General features: G+C 40.7%; 1 protein-coding gene across 4 annotated transcripts in view; it reads right to left on the bottom strand.

Annotated features, from left to right (window-relative positions):
* Itch (itchy E3 ubiquitin protein ligase) overlaps positions 1 to 14,443 on the bottom strand; it is an 89,795-nt gene that overhangs the window by 5,584 nt on the left and 69,768 nt on the right. For all 4 annotated transcript variants that reach the window (XM_045156083.1, XM_045156085.1, XM_045156084.1 and 1 more), the window contains 7 exons: positions 13,807 to 13,966; positions 13,203 to 13,336; positions 12,744 to 12,884; positions 9,111 to 9,231; positions 7,437 to 7,541; positions 4,008 to 4,104; positions 2,816 to 2,888 (listed from right to left, as the gene is read on the bottom strand). In XM_045156083.1, coding sequence (XP_045012018.1) covers positions 2,816 to 2,888; positions 4,008 to 4,104; positions 7,437 to 7,541; positions 9,111 to 9,231; positions 12,744 to 12,884; positions 13,203 to 13,336; positions 13,807 to 13,966 — 831 coding nt within the window. The remainder of the gene's footprint in view (positions 1 to 2,815; positions 2,889 to 4,007; positions 4,105 to 7,436; positions 7,542 to 9,110; positions 9,232 to 12,743; positions 12,885 to 13,202; positions 13,337 to 13,806; positions 13,967 to 14,443) is intronic.

Below are 14,443 nucleotides of genomic sequence, written 5' to 3'. Positions count from 1 at the left end.
GCCTGGGCTAGAGTGAGACCCTACCTCAACCCCCGCCCACAAAAAAATTAAGAGCTAAAATTATAAAACACTCGTACAGGTCAATTTATGTGAACTTTTTATTTTATTTTTTTAATATCTTTTGTTCATTTTTATTTATTTATTTGAGAGTGACAGAGAGAGGGAGGGAGAGAGAGAGACGGAGAGAGAGAGACGGATAGAGAGAGAATGGGCGCGCCAGGGCTTCCAGCCACTGCAAACGAACTCCAGATGTGTGCGCCCCCTTGTGCATCTGGCTAACGTGGGTCCTGGGGAATCGAGCCTCGAACCGGGTCCTTAGGTTTCACAGGCAAGCACTTAACCGCTAAGCCATCTCCCCAGCCCTATGTGAACTTTTAAACAGGTTCTTTGGGGATGGATATAGCTCAGCGGTTAAGTTGCTTGCCTGCAAAGCCTAAAGGCCCAGGTTTGACTTCACAGTACCCATGTAAGCCAGATGCAAAAAGTAATGCATGCATATGGAGTTTGTATGCAGTGGCTAGAAATCCTGGTGTGCTCATTCCCCACCAATCCCTCTCTGCTTGTAAAAAAAAATAAAAATAAAATGAAATAAACAAGCTGGGCATGGTGGCATATACCTTTAATCTCAGCACTAGGGAGCCAGAGGAAGAGTTCTACCTTGATACTACATAGTTAATTCCAGGGCAGACTGAGCTAGAACAAGACCCTACCTCAAAAAAACAAAAAGAACAAAATCAAAAGACAAACAAACAAACAAAAAACCAATAAACAGTTTCATTGATATAACAACAAAAAAATGCACCGACAGGCTGGAGATGGCTTAGCGGTTAAGGTGCTTATTTGTGAAGCCTAAGAACCTAGGTTTGATTCCCCAAAACTCACTTAAGTCAGATGTATCTGGAGATCATTTGCAATGGCTAGAGGCCCTGATGCATCCATTCTCTTTCTCATAAATAAATATATATTTTAAAAATACGCTAACAATCAAATTTAGTCTCTGTGCATCAAGATATGATCAAGAATGAAAATGGGGGTTTGGAGAGATGGTTTAGCGGTTAAGCAACTTGCCTGCAAAGCCTAAGGACCCAGGTGCAATGCCCCAGTACCCGCATAAGCCAGATGCACAAGATGGTGCATGTATCTGCAGTTCATTTGCAGTGCTGGAAGCCTTGGAGCACCCATTCTCTCTATCTGCCTCTTTCTCTCTCTCTCAAATAAGTAAAATTAAAAACAGAAAGAAAGAAAGTAATGAAAATGGGGGGCTAGAGATGGCTCACTGGTTAAGGCACTTGCCTGCAAAGTCTAATGACCAAGGTTCAGTTCCCTAGTACACAAGTAAAGATGAATGCACAAAGTGCCACATGCATCCGGAGTTTATTTGCAGCAACTACAAGCCCTGGTATGCCCATTCTCTCTTTCAGTTTGCAAATGGACAAAAATATATATATATATAAAAAAAATGAGCCAACGGGTGCCATAGTGACACATCTGTCATGGTGGAAACCAACTGCCCTCTAATTTGACTGGAGGCTTCTCCATGGGAGGGAATACATCCCTGATACTGAAAACCTAAAACAGGGTTAGTCATGAGCCCTAGTGGTGTAACATCTGCTGCTGTCTGGCTAAATGTATAAGGCATTTCTTTTAATGTTCATACCCATATATTAATGCTACTCTCACTTTTGGTTAGAGTCAGATGGAAATGATCTTGGGATGACTCAGAAGGCATCATGGTGCTGAGAAGTGACAGAGGAGTGCTCAGCACTAAAATATATCTATCAGACCTTCCAAGGCTCAGGGTCCACTGAGGAAGAGGTGGCAGAAAGAATGTAAGAGCCAAAGGAAGGGTAGGACTCCTTACAATATGATCCTCCAGACACAAAATGGCCTGGATATCCATGACCTCACAGAACCTGAACTACCTACACCAGACCATCATAATAGGAAAAAAAGATCATGACATCAAAATAAAAGAGAGAATGATTGAGAGGGGGAGAGGATATGATGGAGAGTGGAGTTTCAAAGGGGAAAGTGGGGGGGGGGGGAGGAGAGGGAGGGAATTACCATAGGATATTGTTTATAATTATGAAGTTGTCAATAAAAAAAAGAAATGAAAAGAGGGTTGGAAAGATGGCTTAGCAGTCAAGGTGATATCCTGTGAAGCCTAACGAGCCAGGTTCAATTCCTTTCATAAATGGAGTCTGGTCAAGTATTGTTCCAGGATTGAGAAAGTAACTGATACACAGATATGAGCAGATACTGTACACCCGTGTTTATAGTAGTATTAATCAATATATCCAAAAAGTGGAACCAATCTAAGTGTGTGTTCACAGAGGAACGGATAAACAAAGTTTGGCATATAATGGAAAGTTATTCAAGCTTTAAAATGAAAATTTCAGGGCTGGGGAGATGGCTCAGCAGTTAAAAAAACCTTGTTTGCACAGTCTGCTGGCCTAGGTTCAAGTCCCCATTACTCATGGCACAGAGTAGCACATGCATCTGAGTTTGTTTGCAGTGGCAAGAGGCCCTGGCATAAAATTTAAAAGTAAAACAAACAAACAAAAACTTATTGAGAGAGAGAGAGAGAATGTGAATGTCAGGGACTCTAGCCACTGTAAACGAACTCCAGATGCATGCACCACCTTGTACATCTGGCTTACATGGGTACTGGGGAGTTGAACCTGGGTCCTTAGGTTTCACAGAAAAGCACCTTAACCACTAAGCCATCACTTCAGCCCTTCATCTCTAATTTCTAAACAGGTTTTAAGTAGCCAGAGGATAACTGGAAAAAAGGCTATTTCTGATTTTTGCTTACCAGGTATGGCTTCTGGGTAACCAATTTTCTTTCCCAACTTTTTCAATGCAAAACTTCTGTGGTCCATTACTCCCTAAAACAGAATAAAGCATAAACAATTTTGTTGGTACAAAAGGTCTCAAACTATGCTAACCAGTTCAGCAGCAACAGCAAGTTAGAATCACAAATCCATAGGCCTTACCCCAGTGTGTTTTCTTCTTTTCTCTTTTCTTTTTCCTCCCTCCCTCCCTCCCTCCCTCCCTCCCTCCCTCCCTCCCTCCCTCCCTCCCTCCCTTTCTTGTTTTTTTTAAGGTAGGGTCTTGCTTTAGCTCAAGCTGACCTGAAGTTCACTATGTAGTCTCAGGGTGGCCTTGAACTCACAACAATCCTCCTACCTCAACTTCCCAAGTACAGGGATTAAAGGTGTGCACCACCATGCCCAGCATTGCAGTGTGTGTTTTAACAAGTTTCCAGATGATTATGATGAATGGTAAAGTATACTCAAGAGGAAAAAATGGTTTTTTGGCTTTGCAGGCATGTGCCTTAACCGCTAAGCCATCCCTCCAGCTCACTTGATTCAGCTAAGTAGCTGGCAAACTGTGGGCATCCTCTTGTCCCCATCTAGCTTTTACATGGGTTCTGCAGATTCAAACTCAGGTCCTTATGCTTATGCAGCAAGCTCCTTACAGAGAGAATCATCTTCACACCTTCCCCTGCTTTTATGAGATAAGCAGCTCATATAGTATAACCATGCTGGCCTCAGCACACTATGCAAATGAGAATAACCTTGAATTACAGGCATGTGCCATCACTTCCAGCTACTTATCTTTTCTGGTCTATCATTTTCCAATGTTGCACATACAAAGTAACTCCTAGCTATTTCAAACTCAAATATTTTCTTATACACAGCAACAAGTATTTGTTTATTTAGATAGAACTTCTAAAATAGTTCTTCTCTAGTATACATATGGAGGCAAGAGGATTGGGAGTACAGGGATTTCTTTGGCTACACAGTATAGTGAGTTTGAGGCTAGCTTTGTCTACATGAAACTCCATCTCAAAGGAATGGAAAGTTTTCTACTGAAGTAAGGACTACAAAGTGTTCTAAAAGTCTGCATAAGTCCAAGTTAACTGTGGCTCATTAGAAAATGACCATATAGTTATGTAACAGCAGTAAACAGTCTTCTGTACAGAAGAGGACCTGTATACATACCCATGAGGTCAGCAAACCCTCCAACTGGCAATCGGCAGGTCCCAGTAACAAACTGCAGAAGTCTCATTCTCTTTTCATTATCAATTTCTTTAACAAACTGTCAAAAATCACATAAGAAGATATATAGGTATTAAGCTACATGCAGCACACTGAACAAAAGTGATCATTTTAAATCTTTAGTGAAAAAGAATGTCAGAGCTGGGCGTGGTGGCGCACGCCTTTAATCCCAGTACTCAGGAGGCAGAGGTAGGAGGATCACAGTGAGTTCAAGGCCACCCTGAGACTACATAGTGAATTCCAGGTCAGCCTGAGCTAGAGTAAGACCCTACCTTGAAAAATAAAAAAGAATGTCAGCTACACTAGATGCTAACTTTAACCCACACTGAATGGAGAGGGTATTTGTCAAAACTTCATCAACCTTCCCTTATAGAAATCTTAGAAGGGCTGGAGAAATGGTTTAGCGGTTAAGTGCTTGCCTGTGAAGCCTTAGGACCCCGGTTCGAGGTTCGATTCCCCAGGACCCACATAAGCCAGATGCACAAGGTAGTGCATGCATTTGGAGTTCATTTGCAGTGGCTGGAGGCCCTGATGCACCCATTCTCATTCTCTCTCTCTGCCTCTTTCTCTCTCTGACTATTTCTCTCAAATAAATAAAAATAAAAATAAACAAAATAAAATTTAAAAAAAAAAAAAAAAAAAAAAAAGAAATCTTAGAAGACCATCTTTAAAAAAATTTTTTTTGGGCTGGAAAGATGGCTTAGCGGTTAAGCGCTTGCCTGTGAAGCCTAAGGACCCTGGTTCGAGGCTCGGTTCCCCAGGTCCCACGTTAGCCAGATGCACAAGGGGGCGCACACATCTGGAGTTCGTTTGCAGAGGCTGGAAGCCCTGGCGCGCCCATTCTCTCTCTTCCTCTATCTGTCTTTCTCTCTGTGTCTGTCGCTCTCAAATAAAAAATTAAAAAATTTTTTTTTTTTACTTTTATTTATTTGAGAGTGACAGACAGAGAGAGAGAAAGAGACAAGAGACACAGAATGGGCACGCCAGGGCCTCCAGCCACTGCAAATGAGCTCCAGGTACACGTGCCACCTTGTGCATCTGTCTTACATAGGTCCTGGGGAATCAAGCCTCAAACCAGGTTCCTTAGGCTTCTAAGGCAAGCACTTAACACTAAGCCATTTCTCTAGCCCTTTATTTATTTAATTTTTTTGTAATGAGAGACAGTGAGTGAGAAAGAGATAGAGAGAGAATTGGCATGCCAGGGCCTCCAGCCACTATAATTGAACTCCAGATGTGTGCCACTTATGTGCATATGCAATCTTATGCATGCATTACCTTGTATGTCTGGTTTTTTTTGGGGGGGGGGGTCTGAGGAGTCAAACATGGGTCCTTAGCCTTTGTAGGCAAGTGCCCTAAGTGCTAAGCCATTTCTCCAGCCCAAGGAGGTCATTTTTGACAGTTCCCTATTCATGTGGTATGAAGATCAGCTTTCTTAGGGAGCCATCTTCCCTTAGATCTGTCTGTTTATAGGATACAACAGTCTAATCTGTATACATGTTTTTTTATTTGTTTTTCCAGGTAGGGTCTCACTCTAGCCCAAGCTGACCTGGAATTCACTATGTATTCTCAGGGTGGCTGTGAACTCACAGATGATCCTCCTACTTCTGCCTCTCAAGTGTTGGGATTAAAGCTGTGTGCTACCCTGCCCAGCTACATTTTAGTTTTATAAAGAAATCAGGTCTAGAGAAATGGCTTAGCAGTTAAGGTGCTTGCTGGCAAAAACAAAGGACCCAGGTTTGATTGCCCAGAACCCACTTAAAACCACATGCACAAGGTGGTGCATCATCTGGAGTTTGTTTGCAGTAGCTAGAGGCCCTGGCACACCCATTCTCTCTAACTGCCTCTTTCATTTTCTAATGAGTAAATATAATATTGTGAAAATAAACCAGGATGACAGAATTATGGTCCAGCTATATGCCCAAGCCCCTTCCCTCCATGCCCTTTAGGTTTCAGCACAGCTACATGCAGCCAGAGACAGGTAGTTTTCGCCTCCCACAATTCTGGCTCTACACATGATGGCTCTGGATGATGTTTCTAGCCTATAGCACATCTTGGAACTAAGAAAAGTACATTCACACTGCCATGAAACTATTATTGCATTCCTGAGAAGCTTTTCATCATTATAAACAAACCATAAGGCTAGGGATATGGCTCAGTGGATAAAGTCCTTACAGCTGAAGCATGAGGACCTAAAAGTTCAGATCTCAAACACCCAAGTAAATGGTAGGTGGGGATGGTGTCTCTCAGATAAACTCAACACTCAGGAATTAAGAGATGGAAATCCTCAGGGCAAGGTAACTAGGTAGACGAGCCAAACTGGAAAGTCCTGGGTTCAAGTGACAGACCTAGACTCTGGTAAATGAGTGATCAATTTCTGGCCTATGCACACATGTTCACACACTGCATCCACACCCGTACCAATGTCAGCCTACACACATTCAAAGAAAGAAAATCTGCGTATTCATTAAATATTACTTTTCATTCTTGTAGTTCATTAACCACTATTCTATTTTCTTCTTGATAAATTTTCCATTCTAGAAACTCTTTATGAGTGGAATAGATGCCTTTTGTGTATGGCTTATTTCACTTATTTGAGCATACATGCCAAGCATGATAGTCTATAATCCCAGCTTGGAATGGAAGCAACAAGTCGAGGTGTTCAGGCTGTCCTCCACTATATAGCTGGTTTAAGGCCAGCCTGAACTACATGAGTCCCTACCTCAAAAACCAAAACAGTAACAAACTCAAAGCTGGGGATATAACCTCCTTGATTAGTTCTCTCTCTCTCTCTTCCCCCTCCCTAGTCTTTCTCAACACAATGTCTTGCTTTATGATTCTGGTTCTGGGTGGCCCAAACTATTTTTCACAGTAATGTATCACTTTACAATCTCACCAGCAATGCATAGGGGTTTTAGTTACTCTGTATATTAATCAAAGGTCATTCCTCCTCTTGCTTTTCTGATAATACTAACATGCATGAAGTACCTCAATGGGACTTTTATTTGCATTTCCCTAATAACTAATGAGGCTGATCATCTATTTATGGCAGCCATTTTCTAAAAGAAAACACTATGATTCTAAACCAGCTCTGTTAAATTTACCATCTAAATTAAAGTATGAACATTGAAAATCCATACTCTAATTCTATAAGATTCCTTAATATCAAGGCCTTAATAGCAAATGCAGGTGAATCTTAACTTCTTGGGGCAAAGGTACAAGGTATGCATTGTTCAGCAGCAGTCTTTAAAGGATGCTATTAAAATCTATACTCATTTATTACTGCATAGGGTGGAATAAAGGATCCATATACCCTGGTACATTTTACTGTTATATACTATAACTAATTCCACAGAAATAATTTTCAAAACAAACCTGCCAAAACCACATAATTTGTTTGCTTGTCCGAGTGTAGTGACGGTAGATGGCATGTCTTTGCCAGTCACTCAAATCAATCTCCTGCATCCCACATAAAAGGACCTTTAGGAATGAAAAAGATTAATTGTCTCATTAGATAACTACAAAAAATGTTTAACATAAGAAAAACTAATAAAAAACACAAGTTGGGTGTGGTGGCATGCGCCTTTAATTCCAATACTCAGGAAGCAGAGGTAGGATTGCTGTGATTTCAAGGCCACCCTGAGGTTCCATACTGAATTCCAGGACAGCCTGGGCTAGACTGAGACCCTAACTTGAAAATTAAAAAAAAAAAAAAAAAAAAGTTATTAAAGACACAGCTTTGGAGGGCTGGAGAGATGGCTTAGCAGTTAAGGCGTTTTTCTGCAAAGCCAAAGGACCTCAGTTCGATTCTCCAGGACCCACATAAGCCAGATGCACAAAGTGATACATGTGTCTGGAGTTCATTTGCAGTGGCTGAAGGCCCTGGCATGCCCATTCTCTCTCTCAAATAAATAAACAAAATAATAATAAAAAAAAATAAGCTGGGCGTGGTGGTGGATGCCTTTAATTCCAGCACTTGAAAGGCAGAGATAGGAGGATTCCCGTGAGTTTGAGGCCAACCTGAGACTACATAGTGAATTCCAGGTCAGCCTGGGCTAGAGTGAGACCCTACCTTGAAAAAACCAAAATAATAATAATAAACATGGGGCTGGAGAGATGGCTTAGCGGTTAGGCGCTTGCCTGTGAAGCCTAAGGACTCCGGTTCGAGGCTTGGTTCCCCAGGTCCCACGTTAGCCAGATGCACAAGGGAGCGCACGCGTCTGGAGTTCGTTTGCAGAGGCTGGAAGCCCTGGCGCGCCCATTCTCTCTCTCTCCTCTATCTGTCTTTCTCTCTCTGTCTGTCGCTCTCAAATAAATAAATAAATAATTTAAAAAAAAAAAACCCACATCTTTGAGGCTGGAGAGATGGCTTAGTGGTTAGGGTGCTTGCCTGTGAAATGTGAAGCCTGGGGATCCAGGTTCAATTCCCCAGGACCCATGTAAACCAAATTCACAGTGGCACATGCATCTGGAGTTTGTTTGCACAGGCTAGAGGCCCTGATGCATCCATTTTTTCCCCCTCTTTCTCTCAAATAAATAAACAAATAAATAAAATATTAAGAACAAAAGAAACACAGCTTTGGAAAGATATCAGCAGCTTCAGTAAACTAAATATCAAGAACTTTATCTATAGTACTCAGAAATGTGTCATATTAAATCCATGTATAGTGGCATATATTTATACATTCAAGGACAGGACATTAGTTTGTAGAGTTTATTATTATTTTTTGTTGTTGTTGTTTTTGGTTTTTTGAGGTAGGGTCTCACTCTGGTCCAGGCTGACCTGGAATTAACTCTGTCATCTCAGGGTGGCCTTGAACTCATGGCAATCCTCCTACCTCTGCCTCCCTAGTGAAGTTTATTATTTTTTTTTCAAGGTAACACTCTTCCTTGCAAAATTAAGGTTTTATTTAACAATTAAGGATGCTTTAAACATCTGCTAGCATAAAAGATACTAATGCCACTGAAAAGATGGATAAGTGCATTGAAAAGTAGACACCTGCAGGCATTATATGTACTAGCATAATGGCATAAAGACAGATTCATCACCTCTAATTCCTTCGCATCAAAGTACTGCAAATATTGCTGAGGAAGAATTTCATTAAAGCCTTCAAAGAATGCTTGTGTTTGTTCTTCAACACCTCGAGACAACCTCCACTCAGCTACCATTCTGGCAAAGAAAAATAAAAATCAATAAGAATGTTTAAAGTTCTGCACATAAAATTAAAAACGCAGGGCTGGAGAGATGGCTTAGTGGTTAAGGGCTTGCTTGTGAAGCCTGAGGACCCCGGTTCGAGGCTCAATTCCCCAGGACCCATGTTAGCCAGATGCACAAGGGGGTGCAAGCGTCTGGAGTTCATTTGCAGTGGCTGGAGGCCCTGGTGCGCCCATTCTGTCTCTCTGTTTCTTTCTCTCTCTCTCTGTCTGTTGCTCTCAAATGAATAAAAATAAACAAAAAAAATAAATAAATAAAAAATGTAAGCTTTATTATTACAAAAAACCTGAAGCATATATTAAGAGTATCATAAACATGCCGGGCGTGGTGGCGCATGTCTTTAATCCCAGAACTTGGGAGGCAGAGGTAGGAGGATCACTGTGAGTTCGAGGCCACCCTTAGAATACATGGTGAATTCCAGGTCAGCCCGACCCAGAGTGAGACCCTACCTTAAAAAAAAAAAAAAAAAAAAGCAACCAAGCGTATCATAAACACATATGTTTTGTGGTCGTTTTGAAACCATGAAAATAATAACTATTATTATTAATAGGCTGAGAGATGGAGCAATGATTAAGGCACTTGCCTGCAAAGCCTAATGATCGGGTTTGATTACCCAGTGGCCACATAAAGCCAGAGCAGTGGTGCATGCATCTGGAGTTTGCAGCTGCTGGAGGCTCTGGTGCACCCATTCTCTCCCACACTAATAAAATATATTATTTTTTATTTGCAAACAGAGAGATATAAAGAGAGAACTAACTGGCAGCCAGAGCCTCCAGCAGCCACAAACTCCAGATGCATGTGCCTCTTTGTGTGGCTTTAGGTGGGCACTGGGGATTGAACCCAGGTATTTAGGCTTTTCAGGCAAGCACCTTAACCTGTGGCTTTAAAATATATATTTAGAGGTTGGTGTTATTCTACCTCAGACTGACCTGAAACTCATCTATAGTCCCAGGCTGGCCTTGAACTCACTGCAGTCCTCCTACTTCTGCCTACTGAGTGCTGGGATTAAAGGTGTGTGCCTCCATGCTTGGTGACAACAGCTCATGACAATTTTTTTTTTCCTGTTTTATTATGTTTAATTACTGAGGAACTTACTAGTTACCTTAGTCCCCTATATAACAGTGTAAGAATACGTTCTTGTTTGCATAGCTTTCAAAGTCCAGGTTCAACTCCTTGACATGGTCAGTGACAGAGCTTATGGTGCTTGTTTACCCCATCAAGAGGCCCTAGCTCTCCCATACAGCCCCTATACAAATCAAGTGGCACAAGTCTGGAGTTACTTTGCAGAGGCACTAGGCCTTGGAGTGCCCATTCTCATTTTCTCTGTTTGCAAATAATAAAAATTAAGCCAAGCCTGATGGGGCACATCTTTAATCCCAGCACTCTGGAGACAGAAGTAGAAAGATCACTGTGAATCCAAGGAAGACCTTACCTCAACAACAACAACAAAAACCTACAGACCCTGGTTGGATTCCCCAACACTGACAAAATACAGTAGTTAAAGATGAATGGTTACCGTTAAAGATGGATTGTTGGCAGGAAAACAAACTCTTAAACAGTCAAATGGAACCAATTTAAAGCATTACAGAGAATATACCCCAAACTATCATTTTACTTATTTTACCAAGTCTATCTTACAATATTCTCCATAAAAATACCGTTATTTTTGTTATATTTTTCAGTATGTTTCATGGTATTAGAGTTACAGAACTGGTGTTTAAAAAAGATGATCCAGAGCCAGATGTGGTGGCACACACCTTTAATCCCAGCACTTAGGATCATTGTGAGTTCGAGACCACTCTGAGAATACATAGTAAATTGCAGGTCAGCCTGAACTAGAGTGAGACCCTACCTTGAGAAACCAACCAATCAACGAAACAAGCCGAAGGAAGGGGAGGATTGCTTAGAGCTGAAGGAAGTGGAGGACTGCTTACAATGCAATCTACCAGACAGAAATTGGCCATGATATCCAGGACCTTGCAGTGCCTAGCACTATCTTCACAAGGATGAAAAGATTATGACATCAAAATAAAAAACTAATGAAGAAAGGAATGGGAAATGATGGAGTGTAGATTTATTTTTTTCTTTTGTTTTTTGAGATAGGGTCTCACTCTAGCCCAGGCTGACCTGGAATTCACTATGGAGTCTCAGGGTAGCCTTGAACTCATAGCGATCCTCCTAACTCTGCTTCCCGAATGCTGAGATTAAAGGTGTGCGCCACCACACCTGGCTGGAGTGTAGATTTGTGAAAGGGTAAATGGGGGAGGGGAGGGAATTGTCATGGTTTATTTTCAGTAACTATGGAAGCTGTTAATAAAAAGGGGGAGACAAAAAGAATTGGTAAAATGCTTGCCTTCATGATTTCCAGAACACATGTTTAAAAAAAGTCAGGGGTGGGGTGGGGGCTGGAGAGATGAAACAGCTGTTAAGGTACTTGCTTGCAAAGACTGATGACCCAGGTTCAATTCCCTAGTACCCACATAAAGTAATATTCAAAGAGTGGTGCATGTGTCTGGAATCACTTTCAGTGGCTGAAGGCCCTGCTGTGTCCACTCTTTTATTTCTATCTGCTTGCAAATAAATAAATAATTTTTTAAAAAATCCAGGTATGAGCCAGATGTGGTGGCACACACCTTTAATCCCAGCACTTCATATGGGCCAGGCAAGGTGGCACACACCTTTAATCCCAACCCTTGAGAGGCAGAGGTTGGAGGACTGCCGTGAGTTCGAGGCCACACTGACACTAAATAGTGAATTCTAGACTGGGCTAGAATAAGATCCTACCTTGAAAAACCAAAAGAAAAAAAATGCTGTCCTTGGGCTAGAGAGATGACCCAGCAGTTAAGATACTATCCTGAAAAGCCTAACAACCTGAGTTTGATTCCCCAGTACCAACATAAAACCAGACGCAGAGTGGCGCATGAACCTGCAGTCAGTATGCAGAGGTTGGATATCTTGGCATGCCCATTCTGTCTCGCTTTCTTATCTCTCTCTGCTTGCAAGTGAATAATAAAATAAATAAAATGCTGTCCTAGCTGGGTATGGTAGCGTACACCTTTAAGCCCAGCACTCAGGAGGCAGAGGTAGGAGGATTGCTGTGAGTTCAAGGCCACTCTGAGACTACATAGTGAATTCCAGGTCAGTGTGGGCTAGAGTGAGACCATACCTGGAAAATAAAATTTATAAAGAAAAAAAGAAATGCAGCTGGGCATGGTAGTGCACGCCTTTAATCCCAGTACTCAGAGGTAGAGGTAGGAGGAACATTGTGAGTTCAAGGCCACCCTGAGACTACATAGTGAATCCCAGGTCAGCCTGGGCTAGAGTGAGACCCTACCTCTAAAAAACAAAATAAACAAACAAACAAATAAATAAATATGCTGTCCCTTGCCATTACTCAGGCAATTAAATAGAAAGTCTAAACTGGGGGGGGGGGGGGCGGCAGGAACAAAAAGACCATTATCTCTTACCTGATATATTCCTCCTTATTTTCTTCTGTCACAAGAATATTGCCACCATTGGGCTTCAAATCATGACTCTTAATTTCACCTAGAATTTCTTTGTCAACGGAGAAGTACATTTCCAAACCACATTCTTCAATATTGTTTTCTCTGCACAAATAAAATTAGCACTATTTGTTATGTATACAATTCAAATTCAAAAGTTCTAAATTTAAGGGCCAGTAGTCATAAATAATAACCACTAAGCTGTAATAATCAAAATTTAAATAAATTGAAATATCATGTTCATATTACTGCCTAAGATTTTGGGTGTACTATAATTTTATCATACTGAACACTGAGACAAATTTGATGAATTGGTCATTTCAATTCATATAGATTAATGACATGTCTACAGTTTGGATAAGTTATAAGCATCCTAATTAAAGTGTATAGACTACATTTTAATAAATATAAACAGAAACTTACTTAACCCAGATGAGAGAATTGTAAAATTCTGGATCAATAGATTCTAAATCCTTAAGTCCAACTGGTTTGTTCAAGATACGTTTATAGAATGGTAAAGAAAAACCAGTGTCTATGAATTTCCCATGGAATAGAGCCTATACAGGAAGGAAACAATAGCATTTAGGGTAACCAAGTAAGTCATTTTACTTCAAAACATTGTATATGTTCATTAAAAAAAACTCTGAGGCTGGAGAGATGGCTTAGAGATTAAGAGGCTTGCCTACAAAGCCTAAGGACTCTGGTTTGATTCCCCAGTACCCATGTAAAGCCAGATGCACAAAGTGGCACATGCATCCGGAGTTCGTTTGCAGCAGCTAGAGGTCCCGGAGTACCCATTATTTCTCTTTCTCACTCCCTTTGCAAATAAATAAATAAATAATTACAAACAAAACAAAACAAAACATAACAAAAGCTCCTTTGTATTGTCTGTATTTATAGAAGTTGTCAATAAAAAAAAAAAAAACCTCTTCTACCATATGCTCTGTTATACTGTTATAACATATGGAAGAAAACTGAGTGGAGCTGGATTTGCAAAGTAAATGCACAATTCTGTAGTTATACTCACCATTGCAATAAACCTGCCAATAAAACGGAAGTATTTCAGGTGATCAGGATTGATGTAAGAAGCAGGGTTTATCTGCAAACAGTAGTTATCTTTCCCTGCATATTCAAACAGGCAATACATTGGATTCAAAACTTCATGTGACAAAAGAAAGAACCATTCTCTGAAATCAAAAGAAAACTTAGGATGAAACATCTTGTAAGGAACCATTTCAACAAATCACAGAACAGTGTCACAAAGTTCTCAGCAATCTACATGCCTCAGCTGGTGACATTTTTCTAGCGTCTTGATTTTTCTTGGTTCTGCTCTAACTCCTCACATATTCTCATAGTATTTATATACTGCTTATTATGTTTCAAAGAATCTAAGACATTAACTCTAAGGAACTCTGAGAAATGTTTTCAGAATGAAATATTATGCATGAGAAAATATAATATTCATTATTGGACCAGGTGATCAGTACAGCCGAAACTCTCAAATCATATTCCATCAATTACTAACTGCCACTGTGAAAAACAAGAAATGGCATTACTCAGTACATCTCAAATGAGAAGAAAAAACTATCAGTTCCATAGAGGTAGTAAAACATTTTAATTCTAGCCACTCAATCATTAGAAAAGTGCTCTGAGCAGCTCTAATT

This window comes from Jaculus jaculus, chromosome 8 (genome assembly GCF_020740685.1).
Source record: "Jaculus jaculus isolate mJacJac1 chromosome 8, mJacJac1.mat.Y.cur, whole genome shotgun sequence".
NCBI lineage: Eukaryota > Metazoa > Chordata > Mammalia > Rodentia > Dipodidae > Jaculus > Jaculus jaculus.
Note: the sequence above shows the minus strand (reverse complement) of the source record. Positions and strands in the feature narration are given on the sequence as shown.